Raw genomic sequence first — 16,416 nt, 5'->3', positions numbered from 1 at the left:
AGGGATTAGAGTCCACTCGGAGGATCTTTTCACCCTTCTGAATCATAGAAGCAACCTGGGGATCTCTAGACTTTTGGGATAAGAGTTCATCTATCAGATTCCAGTAAGCAAAAGCAGTCACAGGGACCATTTTGGGCCCATAAACATCATAATAGTCTTTTAAAGCATCGCCCACCCATTTCCAGCGCTTGGAGTCAATAGTACCTTCCAAGGGAAACCAGGGACAGACCTACTTTATATATGCAAAATACTTAGACAAATCTTTACCTTTAACCTTTACTCTTCGTGCCCTGAGAGCTTTTTCTAAGCCTTGAAGAAACACTTCATGTTCACTAGTTGCCTGTCCCATAATGAATCGCTGGTCACTTACCGAGGGGACACGAAGAGGCAGGCTCCTGCGACGAGTCAACCTCCTGAGGAAAGGGTGCTGGCCAGGCTGACGACCAGTGTCCCTCACTGGATCCCCCGTGCCAGAGTACTGCGTTGGGCGCCACTTGACCTGACCCGCGGGTTAGTCAACGAGGACCCTGGAAGGGGAGTGGGGATGAAATAGGGACAGGAGACACGAGAAATGGAGGCAAGACAAAGGTTCTGATCAAGCCTCGTTTATTCAAGGAAGTCTCAGAATTTATAGGAAGCGGGGGAAAAAGAGGGAGGAGTGATTATACGTCATCAGGTTGCTAGGCACTGGGGGTGGTCTCTAGAATGGAGATCAGGCATGTGACTTCTGGGAAATGGCTCAGAGGGGAAACGGAAACTTAGCTCTGGGAAGGTCACAAGACAACAGATCAAATGCAGCAGTCTGTAGTATGAGGCCAAGCATTGGTCTCCCACACTAAAACAAAACAACAAGATCAGGGCAATCTGGGGCAGGACTTTTCCCACATACCTGCCTGGTCTGCTTTTCTTCAATGGCCTGATAAACTCCTCACCGCTCACTCTATTTCTTGTCACTAAGAGCCTCCAATCTCAGCACAGTAACAGGAATGTAAGACAGGGCAAAACTTAGGTTTTTCTGCACACAGCAGAGAAGCAGAAGTAAAAGACAAGGATGGAAAAAGCCTTGGTTGCCAATGAGCAGGACGTGGAGATTGAGGGCAGGGAGAACTGGAGGGCTCCCCGCCCTGAGACAGGGAGGCTGAGACTGTGGACTTTCACTGGAGGGCAGGTTCAGGGACACCCAGGAGCTGACTGGGGGCCCTTGTGTGCCTGGAAAAGTATCCAGGACTGGGTGGGGAAGAACAAGGAAGCCATCACTGGGAAGATAAGCTGTTGTTTCTGGGATTCAGGCATGTTGAATCAGGGCATGATAATTTAATTTTAATCTTTTTGCTTAGATTTTTTTTTTTTTTTTTTTTTTTTGTATTTTAGGGAAGGGTCTAGAGGGTGTTCCGGGCCTCAGTATTAGATTGGACTCCTAGTGATTCTGTTTTTAACCTCCCAAATGCTGGGATTACAGGCATGTGCCACCACCATGCCCAGGTTGTCACTATCAGCTTGCCCCAGGGACAAGCTGGCATGGCATGCTGGGGATTGAAACACAGTCCCTGCATCTGCCAAAGCAGGTGCTTTAATCCGCTGAGCTATCTGGCCAGCCCAGGGCCATAATTTTGCAGTTTATACTCAGGCCAGAAATCTATCAAAAACAAAGCTAAAAATGGTCCATTTCAGGCCATAGGGCCAAAAAGAGATTGAAGGCTTGAGGTGGGACACGTGGGAAGAGGAAAGGGTGGAGAATTAGCATCTCTGAGCTCCAAATGCGTCTGGATGTGGAAGAGTAAGCAATGGAGAGTCACTGGTACCACCACCAGCTGGGCAGGAATGGCCACCTCTAAGGGTGAGTTTGCCTAGTGTGCCTGAGTTCTTGAGATCTATCCCTTGTACCACAAAACAAAAATGAGAGATGGGGGTGCTTCGGTGAACTCAAAATAGGACATGCTCCAAGGAGCCAAGAGACAGGGTGTCATTTTCAGGCCTCAATTCTTTTTTTTTTCCCGGAACCGGGGATTGAACTCAGGCCCGTGCGCTTGCCAGGCAAGCACTTTTTCTACTGTGCCATCTCCCCAGCCTCAGACCTCAATTCTTGACATGACAGGCACTAAAGGTGAAGGGAGACACGTCTTTTTCCAGCCCTTATTGCTAAGAATGTGAGGGATGTGTACTTGCTGCCTCCCTTTACCCCTCCCCCTTCTCTCAAGGAGGAGGGGTAGTAACTGGTGTCAGGAGATCACTATCTTCCAGGAGAAAAACAGCTGCTGATCATTGTTTTACACTAGGAGAAAATGCTGGAAAACGAAGTATCAAGAAAAGAGAAAAAAGAAAAAAAAAAAAAAAAAAAAAAAAAGAACGAACTAACCAACCATCCTCAGGCATTGTGGTGCTCCTGTGATAGCAGCCCCCTGGGAGGTCGAGGCTGGGAGATCCCAGTATCTTACCCACCCAGGACAGTTTAGCACCTTAATGAGACGCTGTTTAAAAGTGAAAATAAAGGGAAGGAGGGCTCGAGATGTGGCTCCATGCAAGATGTGGCTCTTGGGTTCAATTCCCTGTAGCACCACACACGTTTTCCTCACTTTAAGAGAATTCCAAGAGGGAAGTGTAGGACACTTAACCGCTCTCCCGAGAACGTATTTTTCGTGGCGGGCAGGAGTACAGCAGCCCTCTGGCATCCAGGGGCAAACCGCAAGCCGCACCGCCGAGCGCCGCGGGCCGCGCAACTCCGCAGCTCCGACCGGCCTCCCTGTCCGGAGGCCGAGCCCGGGGTGCCGCCAGCGAGGCTCCGCCCATCTCCCCGCCCCGACCGGGCCCGCCCGCCGGCCGACGTGGCCGGCCCCGCCGCCGGCCTGGAAGCGAGGAATGGCTAAGGCAGGCCCCGCCCTACGCCCGCTCCCGCCTCTCGGCCGCACCCCACGCTGACGCCCGCCGCGGAGCGCCGGAGAGCTAGCCCCGTCCAGCTGTGTGCGCGCCCCGTCCTCCAAGCCCGTGACAGCCCCCCGTCGCAACGAGGTAGGTCACCCGCACCTCGCCAGCGCGTGCTCAGACGGACGTCCCTGCGGCCTGGGCAGCCGTTACGGCCCGCGGCCTCGGAGGACTTCCTGTGGGTGCGGCGGGAGCCTCGGCCGCCTTTGCTGCCAGGACTTGACGCGCGCTCGCCGAACCCGGCCTGGGGGCAGAGGCGACGAGATGACGCCGCCCGGCGCGATTGGGCGCGCCCCGAGGACGTCATCGCGGGCTCCTCGCGGGGCACGCTGGGAGTTCTGCGGTGGGGGCGGGACGCTCCCGCGCGACTGGATGGTGTGCGTGCGCGGCCTCGCGCCGGCGCGGCGCCCGTGCAACCCTTGCTCGGCGCTAGCGACCACGTCCAGGGCAGGCCCGCAAAACTGTTCTGTACAAGAAAAACAACCCTTGACTCTACCCCCAAGCCGACATCCCAGGATGGGCATCCCGGGTAGAGAGCGATACGCTGTGTCCCTCCAGAGTGCAGGGGACGAGGGAGGGCCTCGGTGACGCGCGGCCCCAGGCGGGCGGCGCTCCGGGGACGGCTGCATGTGACGGCCCGGGATGCCGTTGCGGCGAGAAGAGGAGTCCGCCGTCCGCGGGGGCTCTGGCCACCTGGAGGCCTGCGCCCTGGGGAGGGGGGACGCGGCCCCGGAAGGTCTCGGCTCCAGGCGCTTTCGGCCTTGCCGCGGGCGCAGCCAGGATGCCGGCCGGCGCCGGGATCGCTGATGGTCTGCCGCAGTTGGGCGCAGTTCGGTGGAGTGTGGGAGGGTCAGTCGAACCGGGCAGGCCCCCTTCGAAGGCGGTGGAGGGCCCGAAAATCAGAACGGAAGTCTGAAAGGCCCCTTGTGGAGACTGGTCGGGCCAGTAAATCAGTTGCCCGTTGAAAATGACGCTACTTAGTAGATAAAAGGTTACTGGAACAGTTGTAAGAAGTGTAAGAAAAGCGTTAAGTTGTAAGTGAGAAGTGTTAGTTTGCTGGCTATAACCAGATCGCCGCGAATTTGCAGTCTTAGGCTTTTCACCAGAAGTCCACATAAGTCTTGGGTTGAAGTGAAGGCTTGATGGGACTGGTTCCTTTTGGAGGCTTCAGAGGAGGATCAGCCTTTGCCTTTTCCAGCGTCTAGAGGCAGCCTCTCTCCATCCTCAGTACCCTTTGCTGCTGCCACCTTCTTTTTTTTAAAGAAATATTCTATTTTTTAAAAAATTTTATTTGTGTGTGTGTGTGTGTGTGTGTGTGTGTGGCCAGCTCAGCCCACCAGGGGGCGGGGCGGGCTGGCATGTGGTGCTGGGGGATTGAACCGCGGTCCCTGTGCTTTGCTAAGCTTGTTCTAAGTAGGTGCTTTAGACCACTGAGCCATCTCACCAGCCCGGCTGCCACCTTCTGACTTTTTATTTGTTCTTGAGACAGGGTCTCTGTACTTCTTGCTGCCTTTGAGCTCAGTATATAGCTCAGGCTGGCTGAAAACTCATGGACATCCTCCTGTCTTAGTCTCCTGAATGTCCGGTTTGTCCTGTTACTTGTGTTCTGGGGAACTCCTGGAGCCTTGGGTGTGAGCAGCAGAGGTGGGAGGGTCTCCAGCAGGCAAAGTGAAAGTGAGACGTGGCAGGTGAGAGGTGGCAGGCTATCTCTGGGCCCTCCCTGCACTTGAGGCCTCACTCTGAGCTGAAAGGGCAGCAGTGGCTTGGACCGCGGTTGGCAGGCACCAGGTGAGCAGCTGGTAATGGCCAGCAGCACCCGGCTGGCCCAGCATGCTTTTCTCAGGTCCCTTTCTGGCTCTTTTAACACATGGTGAAGCATCCATTCCAGCGGGTGTGGGGAACCTGAAAAGGGGTGCAAGTGGGGTTCCTGAGAGCCTCTTGCCATGACCTGCGTCTGACCTAGTGGTTCCCTGTGCCCCCCTAGGCTCTGAGGCTGGGCCAGCTGCCACTGTCTGCCCCTCCAGGGAACCACGTGGTTGTGGGCTGGTGGGTGTGCCTGTGAAGGTTCCTTCTGACTCCTGACTGGACAGGCCTGTGGGGCCTCCTGCACATAGAGGTATTTGTGTGTGTGTGTGTGTGTGTGTGTGTGTGTGTGTGCGTGTGTGTGTTTGGGGCCATTACAGGTTTTCATGAGAGTTTCAAACATGCCAGTGAGCCAGGGGGGCCGAAGGGCATCCTGATGTTCTCAGAGTATACAGTGGGGCCTGGCTAAGGCTGAGGGGGGTTCAGCTGTCATGTCCATTCCCCATACTTGTTCCCACCCTGCCATCATGGCAGGGGAGCTGGCCAACCCAATCCCAGAGCCTGTGCCCCAGGGGGAGACTGCAGGGGCTTCCTTTGTGTGTGGCCTGGGTTGAAGAGGGACTTTGGACCACCTGGAGGCAGTCAGGTGGCCCCTCCTGCCCCCCCCATGACTCTGGAGATGACCTTAAGGTGAGGGTGACTCACTTGGCCCCAGCCCCACCTGGTTTTGCTCCCTCCCTATGCATAGGGACAGGTATGACTCTAGGTGCCTTCCTCCATGGGGTGACACTGTGACCATGAGTTAGCCTTGCCCTTGCCTCAGTTGCTGTGAGCATATAAACATGTCTGTCCTGGCTGGCACAAAGGGGCCTCTGCCCCGCTGTGGGCCCTGAGACAGCGCTGGGCCAAGGAGCAACAACAGGAAGGGGATGTTCTCAGGAGACTCTTGGGGCCATCAGCATGTTTTGTGTGGTTTTTTTTTTTTGTTTTTTTTTCCATCAGCATGTTGTCCCAACCTTTATAGAAGTCAGCCAGCCTGTGACTTCCAGGAGAGAAAGGTGCTGAGCTTTCTCCGGCTTTATTGGGGATTGAAATTGGGCCCTTGTGCTTACCAGGGAAGCGCTTATTCTACTGAGCCATCCCCTCGACTCCTTTTCTCCAGCTGTTGGAAGGCAGAGCTTCCTCCCCACGCAGCTAATGGTCCAGACACTCCTTCCAGGGTGTGCGCCTGGTGGCCAGGTGCTGCTCCAGCTGGCCTGCTTGGCCGTCAGTCGCTAAGGAAACCTGTGGGGCCTTGTGTGGCTAGCTGCCCCTCAGACAAGACTGCCCTTTTTCTCCAGGGCAGGTGTGTGCTGTGCTGTCTCGGGGCCTCAGTAGCCACTATCCACAGTGGTGGCTGTCTTGTGTATTCAGACTCTGTGCCTGTCCCTATCAGGTTTTAGGGCTTGAGACCTGTGCCTACCCCTCCTGGCTAGCATGGGCTGCCGTGTCCTTGGCCTGGGCCTGGGCCCGCTGCACAGGCAGACAGAGAGTGCCAGGTCCAGGACAGTTATGGAAGCTGTGCCTGATGGCTGCCCACAAATCAGCCCAAGTGCCCTGTGCTGCCCGGCCCCTCACCTTGCAGTGCTTCTGAACTACGAGGTCAGGCTGTGTGAGGAGGCATCTGGGAGTTCCAGCTTTGTGGGGGCTCACTGATGTGGGCTGTGATACTGTCTGCCAGCCTGCACTGGCCTCAGTATAGGTTGGGCTAGTGGAAAGTAAGGACTTTCACAGCCAGCCTGGGCCATCCCTGCTCAAGCCAATAAGAGGCAGACTCACCATTCTGCCCTCTCTTAGACCAGAGGTACCACCATGGCTAGTGGCCTCTGTACCCCACAGCTGTGTTTCCCAAGCTTTGCTGCCTATGGTAGAGCCAGGGAGTCCAGCACCCCTCATCTGCTCCTGGAGCCCAAGTGGCTGAAGTCAAGGGTGGAAACAGAACAGGCCTTTGCTGGGAGAGGCTGGCCCTTCCCAGACAGTGCTCCTTGTCCTGAGTGGTGAAAACATGTGGCCTGCAGGGCCATGAGAGTTCCTGAGAACTCTGTTCCCTCTGCCTCCTGCCCAGACGACACCGCATATACATCATGAGTCTCAAGATCTGCTGTGAGCAGCTGAGTGATGCCAGGTGGACGGAGCTCCTGCCGCTGATCCAGCAGCACCAAGTGGTCAGGTACAGGCACCTGGGTCAGCATGAGGAGTGTGTGGCAGGCTGGAGGGCCTCGCCGTGCTGCAGTGTCTCAGCGTTCATGGCACGTGGTGATATTGTTAGGGTTCCTTTTTTTTTTTTTAAACGGTACCTGGGATTGAACTCATAACCTTGTGTTTGCCAGGCAGGTGCTTATGCCGCTGAGCAATATCCCTGGCCCTTATGGTTGCTTTTTGACACTTAAAAAAAGTCAAAACGGGGCCTGCCCATTAGCTCAGCTGTTTATATGACTGCTTAAACAAAGCAATCAGGATGCTGTGGTTCATTCCCCAGATCCTCAAGCCATACCAGATCTGCCCTGAAGGTATCCTGAACCAGACCAAAAAAAAAGTCAAAACCACTGGAGCCAGACACGGTGTGCACACCTTTAATCCCAGTACTTGGGAGGCTGAGACAGGAGGATCATCATGATTTCAAGGCCAGAGTGAACTACATAGCAAGACCATCTCAAAAAAAAAAAAGAAAAACCACACATAAAAACACTACGGGGGTGGGGGGAGGCTGCCCCTTACTTCAGTTCTTTAAGTGGCTGCTTCAACAAAGCAGTCAGGCTCAGGTTGCTGTGGTTTGATCCCCACAACTCAAGCCAGCCAAACCTGCCCTAAAGACATTCGGAGGAAAAAAAAAAAAACAAACAGACTACTGGGAATAAAGTTTAGGGGCAGAGCATTTGCCTGGTGTGCACAAGGCCCTGGGTTCCATCTCTGCAAAACTGCAATGTTATGTATGTGTAGATATGTGTATTGCATGTATATGTGCGTGTGTGTGCCTATGTGCATATGCTTAAATAATTGTAGATGTATGTTTGCACATGTATATGTGCATATGCATGCACACAAGGACATGCCTATGCACACATGCACTCATGTATTTGTGAGTGTGCATGTTTATGCATGTGCATGTACATACAAGTTACATGTGTCTTTATATGTTTGTATCTAAATGCATGTTTATGTATATGCACATGTACATTTGAATGTATACATGCACATGTGTTTATATACATCTACATGTATATAATGCATGCATGTATATATGTATTTTCTAGTTTGTATATGTATGGATGCATGTTTGCTTATGTATATGTATGCTTTTTTTTTTTTTTTTTTGGTGGAACCGGGGATTGAACTCAGGCCCTTGCGCTTGCCAGGGAAGCACTTATTTTACTGAGCCATCTCCCTGGCTCCAGTGTGTTCTGATTTGTACACATGAATCTGTAAATTGCATTTTCTGTGCTTGTGACTGCATGTTTTTGCATGTCATATGTGTATACATGTTTATATGTACATGTGTGTATACATGCATATATGTTTGTGTACACACACAGATGTGCACCTATATTAAAAACCCCTGCCAGCTCCCCAGAGTAGCCTGGAGGCAGAAGGCAGTGGCGCTTGTGGGTGACAGGCAACCTGGTCTCTGCTCCTTGGTCCCACTCCTCCTCTGGGGACAGTGGCAGGATGAGGCACCGGGGTCCCAGCCACTGCTGTGGCGCCATGCCTGTTTCCGCCCAGCTCCAGCAGGGGATGGAGTCAGGCCCTCCTCTGGCCCCTAGTGTGTGCAGGCCCAGGGCAGTAAGCAATGCCTGTTGGGCTGCCTTTTCCTGGCATTAAGTCCATATAGCCAGGAAGGCCCTTGACCTCCACCAGCCTCCCTGATGATGGTCTCATGAAGATGGTCATGCGACCCAGCTGGTTTCAGATGCGTTTTGCTTTTTGTCCTTTCCCTGCCCTGCGAGGGTCCCTGTGACCTGACTCTTAAGTCTAGATGCCCTGCTCTGTCTCTCTGGACTTGGGTTCTTCTCATGATGGTCACCCGTTTCTGGCAGGAACATGGAGCTGCTGTGGGTCCTGTCTGGCACATCATATCATGGGTGTTGGTGGTATTGTGTGGTCACCACAGCTTCTTCTTTTTTTTTTTTAACTTTTTTAAAAAATTTATTTGTGTGTGTGTGTGTGTGGCCAGCTCAGCCCACCAGGGGGCGGGGCTGGCTGGCATGTGGGGCTGGGGGATTGAACCGCGGTCCCTGTGCTTTGCTAAGCGTGTTCTAAGTAGGTGCTTTAGACCACTGAGCCATCTCACCAGCCCCCACCACAGCTTCTGACTCCTCTCTGGGTCATGATTTCCCCGTACAAGCAACTAGGGTCCAGGCTGACATGCTGAGACCTGGCTCTACCGTTTCCGCTGTACTGTTGCTATGAGTTTTGCTGCTGGTCTCAGCCTCCTTGGTGACTGTCTGAAGTCACTGTGGTGCAGCACACTTTGTCATTTTTTCTTCCTTCCACTTTCTCAACCATCACTCTTCTGTGGTAAGAGCTGGTTTTCTTCCAGCCACACTGGTTCATGTATTCGTGTGAATCAGAGCGGATTTGAGGTACAGCTTTGCCATCCTCCCTGCCTGCTGAGAACTCTCGGCCTTCGTGTTCCCCAGACCTGCCATCTGCATGAGCCTCATGGTCATCACTTGGCGGAGGTCTGCCCTTATGTGTCCTGTGTAGACACATAGGACCTGTTATGAATGACCTTGGGAACACGACAACCCACACTCTCTACTGCTGTTCTCTTCTGTGTCGCATTTTAAGTGTCATCATTAGAGATCACCCTTTGATATTCTGGGCTGCTGATGGGTCCCGGCCTGAGGTGTGTGAGGGTCACTAGGCCTGAGAGTGGTTCTGACCCACAGTGACCCCGAGGGTCTGTCCCCAGGCTAGAGGACTGTGGCCTCACGGAGGGACGGTGCAGAGACCTCAGTGCCATGCTGCGGGCCAGCCCCACCCTGACTGAGCTCTGTCTGAGCAACAACGAACTGGGGGATGCTGGTGTGCACCTCGTGCTGCAGGGCCTGCAGAGCCCCACGTGCAAGATCCAGAGTCTCAGGTGAGGACTGGCACAGCCTGCTGAGCACAGGTAGGGTCAGGAGAGCTTCCAGGGCTGCAGGTGTCTGCACGGCATAGGTGGCATCTGCAGGCACCCTTTCTCCAACCAGAGGCACACGAGTGAGGTGGCTGTCATATGGGGACAGGGTACCCTCTGGCCGTGTTCTAGGCCATGGCCCCACCTAAGTAAGGGTCTGGTATATGGCCCCATGGCCCCCTCCTATCTCAGCCTGGAGACTCAGGGTGCTGCTCAGAGGAGCGGGGCACACTTCTGTGGGGCATTTCTGGGGTCTGGTGGAGGTGGGGGTCACTGAGGGTCTTGTGTTCTAGCCTGCCGTACTGTGGCCTGACAGAGACTGGCTGTGGCGTCCTGCCCAGTGTGCTGCCCTCCATGCCCACTCTGCGAGAGCTGCGCCTTAGTGGAAACCAGCTGGGGGATGGGGGCCTGCGGCTGCTCGCCGAGGGACTCATGGGCACCCAGTGCCATCTGGAGAAGCTGCAGTGAGTCTGTGTCCTGAGGGGACTCTGGGCTTCCTACTGCCTCACCTGGTACCCGGCCAGGTACCTGCACAGCCTCGGCACTGCGGCCACCAGAGCTGGGAGGGTGTGTGGGGTCCTAGCACTCTCGTAGTGTCCCTTCCCCAGAGTTTTGGGTGTCCTTGGCAAGGGGCTGCCTGATAGGACTTAGGGGACATCAGGGTGACACAGCCCAGCACAGGTGGCCCTGCCTATGGGCCAGTTCCTTTTTATTGGGTCTGGGGGAGACCCAGACTATGAACTGGGCTTTCAGAACATTGCCTGAAGGAATGTTCAGTGTGTCCAGAGGCTCTGGGTGCTCGTGTCCTTGACCTTTAGCCCTGGCTTCAGGCAGGAGAGGGTGGAGGCCGAAGAGGGATGGGTGAGGAGACAGCAGCAGGTCTCCCTGACTCCCCCACCCCCACCCCACTCCTGAGCCATGGAGTGTGCTGAGACCCTGTCTGCCTCCAGGCTGGACTATTGCGGCCTCTCAGATGCCAGCTGTGAGCCTCTGGCCTCCATGCTGCGGGCCAAGTCCAGCATCAAGGAGCTGGTCATGAGCAATAATGACATCCATGAGGCAGGCATCCGCACACTCCTCAGGGGCCTGAAGGACTCTGCCTGTCCATTGGAGACACTCTGGTATGCACCGGGCCTCAAGGACAGAGGGGTGGGGCTGGGGCTGAGGGTCTCCCTTGGACATGGCCCTGTCTCCAGGCTAGAGAACTGCGGTGTCACGGCAGCCAGCTGCAAGGAGCTCTGTGATGTTCTGGCTGCCAAGCCCTCTCTGCAGGATCTGGACCTGGGCAACAACAGGTTGGGCGATGTGGGTATTGCAGCGCTGTGCTCATGCCTGCTGCACCCCAGCTGTAGGCTCAAGAAGCTGTGGTGAGTTCGTACCCAGACTGGGTGGTAGCAGCAGTGTACCCGTCTTGTCTTGGGCTTTCCTCAGAAATTGTCTATGTCCTGCAGGCTCTGGGAGTGTGATATCACTGCTGGGGGCTGCAGGGACCTGTGCCAGGTCCTCAGGGCCAAGCAGAGCCTAAAGGCGCTCAGTCTGATGCTCAACGGGCTGGGGGACGAGGGTGCCCGGCTGCTATGCGAGGCCCTGCAGGCGCCCACCTGCCAGCTGGAGTGTCTATGGTGAGGGCAAGGGGCTGCGTTGGAGGCGGGCCTTTGTCAGGACAGTGGAGCCCACACAGAGATTGCAGGGCTTCCAGGGACCACAGCCCAGCATGGAGAGGAGCTGGAGGTCTGGGGGTGGTGGGCTTGTAGGGGCCTGGACAACAAGGGTGAGTCCTGAATCCAGGGTGCTGGGGGCCCCTGTTCTGTCTCTCCCACAGGGTTAAGGAATGCAGCTTCACAGCCGCCTGCTGCCCCTACTTCCGGTCAGTGCTGGCCCAGAACAAGTTTCTCACAGAGCTGCAGTTGAGTGAGAACAATCTGGGTGACAGTGGTGTGCAGGAGCTGTGCCAGGCCCTGGGCCAGCCACATTCCGTGCTGCAGGTGCTCGGGTGAGTCTGTGTGTGCTTGTGCATGCGTGTCCTGCTCCGATCCTGAGGTCTTGCCAGGCTGGCAGCTGGGGGGAGGGGGGATGCCAGAGCCTTCCCACCGCTCCCAAGCAGAGCCTCAAGGGTGGCTTCTGCCTCACCTACTCGGCTGGGCGTGCTCTAGCAGCTTCTCGGGGAAGCTTCTGCAGCACTAGCCTGTGCGGCCCCGCCAGTGGGTTTGGGGCCTGAGCCTCCTCTCTGCTGTTGCTCTCTGGTTCCCAAGGGCCCTGTTGCCCTTGATCTGTGCTTTCTCCCAGGTGGCCTTATGTCCCCAGTTGAGTGCGTGTCACCTTGGTGTGGGCCTTGGTCCTGAGTGACGTGCTCTTTGTCCTGTCTCCCCTCCTCTTCCTGGTGGGCCCAGGACTTTGCCCTGCAGTGCACTCTTTTCTCTTTTTTTGTTCTTAGTTTTGGAGTTTCTCATTTTCCAGCCAGTCTCCCAAGCTTCCTTCTGCTCTTGGATGTGTGTTCTTTGCAGTTGTTAGTCTGTGGCTCTGCTTGGTATTGGCATCTTGAGCATTGGGAAGGGTTGGGTTGCGCTACCTGGCGCACAGTCCTGTAGCCTTCTCAGTGGTCACCCTCCTGGCTGCCAAGGCTGTGGGACCCTCACAGCTAGGTGGGAAAGGAGCAGAAGGGTGGGCTACCACTGCTCTGGTGGAAAGGGGTCCTTGCCCCACCCCATCTTGGACACAGAGTGGGTGTGACTCCACATGACCATCTGGTCCAGGCCTGCCCTTGTGGGCGTTAGTGCTGGGTCTGCCCACATCCTTCCACTGGAGTCTGCCCGCCCCCTTGCATACCCCCGTACTGTCACAGGTGCTAGTCGTAGGGGAAGCAAGGTGTGGTGTGTCCACTCCTTCCCTGTCTTTAGTAGGGACAATACCTGGGGCTGTGGAGGGACTGTGAAGGGACCAAGAGATGGGCTGGACTGAAGAATGGGCACCCTGAGGTCCTGACTTGCCACAGGCAGGTCTGTTTCAGGGTTGACAGCATCCTGGCTGTGGGCTTTCACCATGCTGAGGTGGGAGCCTGGGCCAGTCCATCCCGACCCCTGCTTACTCCCTGCACAGGTTGGGGGACTGTAACTTGACCAGTAGCAGCTGTAGCAACCTGGCCTTGGTCTTGCTGGCCTGCCACAGCCTGCGGGAGCTGGACCTCAGCAACAACGGCCTGGGGGACCCTGGCATCCTGCAGCTGGTGGAGGGCCTCCGGCAGCCAACTTGTGCCCTAGAGTGCCTGTTGTGAGTGGTGTGGGCTCCTGGGGCTTGTGGGGGGACCTTACGGCTGGTGAGTATGGAAACAGCACTCCCTCCTGCCTGCAGCTTGTTCGATGTCTACCTGAGCGATGACATGAGGGACCAGCTAGAGGCTCTGGAGAGGGAGAAGCCGTCCCTGAAGATCATCTCCTGAGGCGCACCTTGTGCAGGCTCCCAGAACTGGCCCTCTGCACATGGACCTGCTCTGGGCTCCCTCAGAGGGGGTCCTGGCTGTGACTGGACAGAGACGCTGTGTTCCTACTTCGTGGTAGAATTATTAAAGGGCTTTGTTGGCAGGCAGGGTCCTGTCCTTCCTGGGGGCCCTTGCAGCTCAGTGTACCCTCCTATTTAGCAGATCAGCAGCACAACAGCTCTTAGCAGCACGTCTTCCACCTGGGACAGCTGTGGCTCCCACAAGGCCTGCAGAGCCCTGGGACCAGGCCTGCCCCTGGGACCAGGCCTGCCCCTCCACTGGGGAGACAGGTGTCCAGGGGACGTGTCACCTTAGCTGCTTCTGCCCAGTTTGGGCAGTGCCCAGTGTAATTCCAAAGGACTCTGAAATGAAAGAGTGCTTGGGGTGGCCCAGTGGTGGGTCCTGGGCTCGTTAAGTACAAGGCCCAAGGTTTCACCCAATACATGGCACCTGCACCCACACAATCTCAAGACATTAAAATCCTTGGTCTAAAATCCCTATATTCACAGTCCCTAAATACAAAATCGAAGAGTTGAAATCCTGAAACAAAACCTACAAAATACTATTCTCTGGGGGGCCAGGGAGATGGCTCAGTTGAATAAGCGCTTGCCTGGCAAGCCCAAGGACCTGAGTTCAATCCCCAGTTCTGAAAAACAAAATACAACAACAACAAAAAAAACCCCAAACTATTCTCTGAAAAATAAGGCTGAGAAGCCTAGAAAGCAAAATTCTAGAGCGTAAGCATACATACTTTTGGCTTGCCAGGGCCACACTAAGTGAAGATGAACTGTCTCGGGCCACAGAGAACTTACATAACAGAAGTAGAACACTTCCTTTATTGTCTCCCCCGCCCCCATCCCAGGGATTTAGCTCAGGACCCTGTGCTTGCCAGACAGGCACTTACTCTACTGAGCTGTCTCCCTGGCCCACTTCCTTTATTCTTTTAAGTTTTTTATTGTAGCATTTAAAAAAGGGCGACATAAGCTAGCTTAGAGGCTTGACTCCATCTAATGATTCTGGCCATGTGACGGCAACTATGAAAGTCTGAAAAGGTTATCTGATAGCTATAGCAGAAGAATGAAACTTTCTCACTGGTTATAAACGTGAACTCAAAATTGATTAAGGGCCTGAATGTAAGACATGAAGTCATGGACTACTAGAAGGCTTAAAGACATTGGATATTGAAGACCCTTTTCCCTGGCACCAGGTGAGAAGGGTCTCCTTTCCTCCTATTAGGGGCTACTATAGTGAGTCCCCAATTTCCTGCCTGGAATTAGGGCCTGTGGCAGAAAACAAACTAAGACAAAAGTGTGTGCAGCAGAGTCTGGGATGGCCAGTTGCTTTTGGGAATAAAGGGCTACAAGGTACCCAGAACCTTGGTATTTATGCTTTATGTCTGAGTCAAGGACGGTGGGTGAAGGCAGTGGTGTTGCCAGGAGTGGTGATGGTGAGTATGGTAGGCTAGGAAGAAGAGAACATCCTTGCAAGGACAAGGAAGAGATGGGGGCAGTGAAGACACCCATTGCCCCAGGTGCCTTACCATCTTCAGCAGTTCACATCTTGCCCTGTAGGCAACACAGCAGTCATTGGGGCTGGGGCTGTAGCTCAGTCGTACTGTGCCTGTCTGGCAAGTTCAAGGTCCTAAGTTCGATTCCCAGCACCTGTCCCTGCAAAGAACAGCCCTAGGGCTTCCAGCTCTGACCACAAAAGACCAAGGGACAAAGGGCAGGACAAGAGGGAGGAGGAGGAGGGAGGCACGACAACGCTGCTGCTCCACTGCTCCACTGCCCGCTGTTCCTGCTTCGCCTGCCCACAGTGAGCGCGTGTGGGACAAGTCACCTGTACCCAGGACAAGAGTGTGCTCAGGATTGAAGGCAGAGCTCAGGCTGGCGTGCAGAGTGACTTCACGCAGAGCAGCACTTGGCAGACATCTCTCCCAAGGACAGCCAAGCCCTCTCTGCCAACAGGGCTTCACATGCAGTGCAGGGCTGACCCATCAGGGAATGCATTACGTTGAGCTCTCAAGTCTCAATTTGCTGATACCCATTTCATCTTTGTAGAATTCACAACAGTGGAGGTATAAATCATGTAGCCTGTATTGAGTACTATCTTTTATGCTGGTTTTTTTTTTGTGGTACCAGGGATTGAACTCAGGACCTTGTGCTTGCCAGCCACACAGTTATTCCACTGAGCTATCTCCCCAGCCCCTCATGTAGCCTGTAGAGTTCTAATTTGGTTTAAGCATTTTTGGCAAGTCGTTTGACTTGAGGAAAATGCATTATCATAATGCTGACTAAGTATCTGCCTGGCAAGCGCAAGGACCTGGGTTCGAGCCCCAGTACCTCAGTGTGGTCCCCTGCATCAAGCCGGCCACCCGAAACTGGGTGTGGTGGTGCACAGCTGTAATCCCAGTGCTGGGGAGGCTGAGATGGGAGGATCACTATGAGTCTGAGCTGTGTAGTGAGACCCTGGACCGAATAAATAAATGATTTTTTAAAATTTAAATGTTATTCTAACACAGTGGGACATGATGCATACCTGTAACCCCAGAACTCTGGAGGCTGAAACAGCACTGCTGTGATTTTGAGGCCAGGTTGGACTACAGAGAGTTCAAGCTCAGCCTGAACTACATAGCGAGACCTTGTCTCAAAATAAATAAATTTAAAAAAATAGGGGACTGGGGAGATAGTTCAGTGGAATAAGCGCTTCCCTGGCAAGTGCAAGCACCTGAGTTCAATCCCCAGTTACACACACACACACACACACACACACACACACACACACACACAAGAATGTTATCTTAGTAGACAGAGAGATGGAGACGTATCTTTTTTTTTTAATTTTATTTATTTATTTATTTGAGAGAGAGAGAGACAGAGAGACAGAGATAGAGAGAGAGAGAGGCCAGCTCAGCCCACCAGGGGGCGGGCCGGCTGGCATGTGGTGCTGGGGGATTGAACCGCGGTCCCTGATGCTTTTGCTAAGCTTGTTCTAAGTAGGTGCTTTAGACCACCGAGCCATCTCTCCAGCCCCCAAGTTGTTAATTCTTTCAACTGTTTCA

General features: G+C 54.4%; 1 protein-coding gene across 2 annotated transcripts; it reads left to right on the top strand.

Moving 5' to 3' along the window:
* Positions 1 to 2,893: 2,893 nt before the first annotated feature.
* Positions 2,894 to 13,458, top strand: Rnh1 (ribonuclease/angiogenin inhibitor 1). Of its 2 annotated transcripts, none has more exons than XM_004637948.2 (10): positions 2,894 to 3,006; positions 6,827 to 6,931; positions 9,674 to 9,844; positions 10,174 to 10,344; positions 10,831 to 11,001; positions 11,077 to 11,247; positions 11,332 to 11,502; positions 11,703 to 11,873; positions 12,977 to 13,147; positions 13,229 to 13,458. In XM_004637948.2, exons 2-10 carry the CDS (start codon positions 6,846 to 6,848, stop codon positions 13,314 to 13,316), a joined length of 1,371 nt encoding a protein of 456 aa, XP_004638005.1. In that variant the 5' UTR covers positions 2,894 to 3,006; positions 6,827 to 6,845; the 3' UTR covers positions 13,317 to 13,458. The 2 variants fall into 2 exon arrangements, with proteins under 2 accessions (XP_004638005.1, XP_023578611.1); XM_023722843.1 differs by lacking the exon at positions 2,894 to 3,006 and adding an exon at positions 4,975 to 5,035.
* Positions 13,459 to 16,416: the final 2,958 nt, after the last annotated feature.

Source organism: Octodon degus, unplaced genomic scaffold (genome assembly GCF_000260255.1).
Source record: "Octodon degus isolate 3935 unplaced genomic scaffold, OctDeg1.0 scaffold00093, whole genome shotgun sequence".
In the NCBI taxonomy this organism is placed as follows: Eukaryota; Metazoa; Chordata; class Mammalia; order Rodentia; family Octodontidae; genus Octodon; species Octodon degus.
Note: the sequence above shows the minus strand (reverse complement) of the source record. Positions and strands in the feature narration are given on the sequence as shown.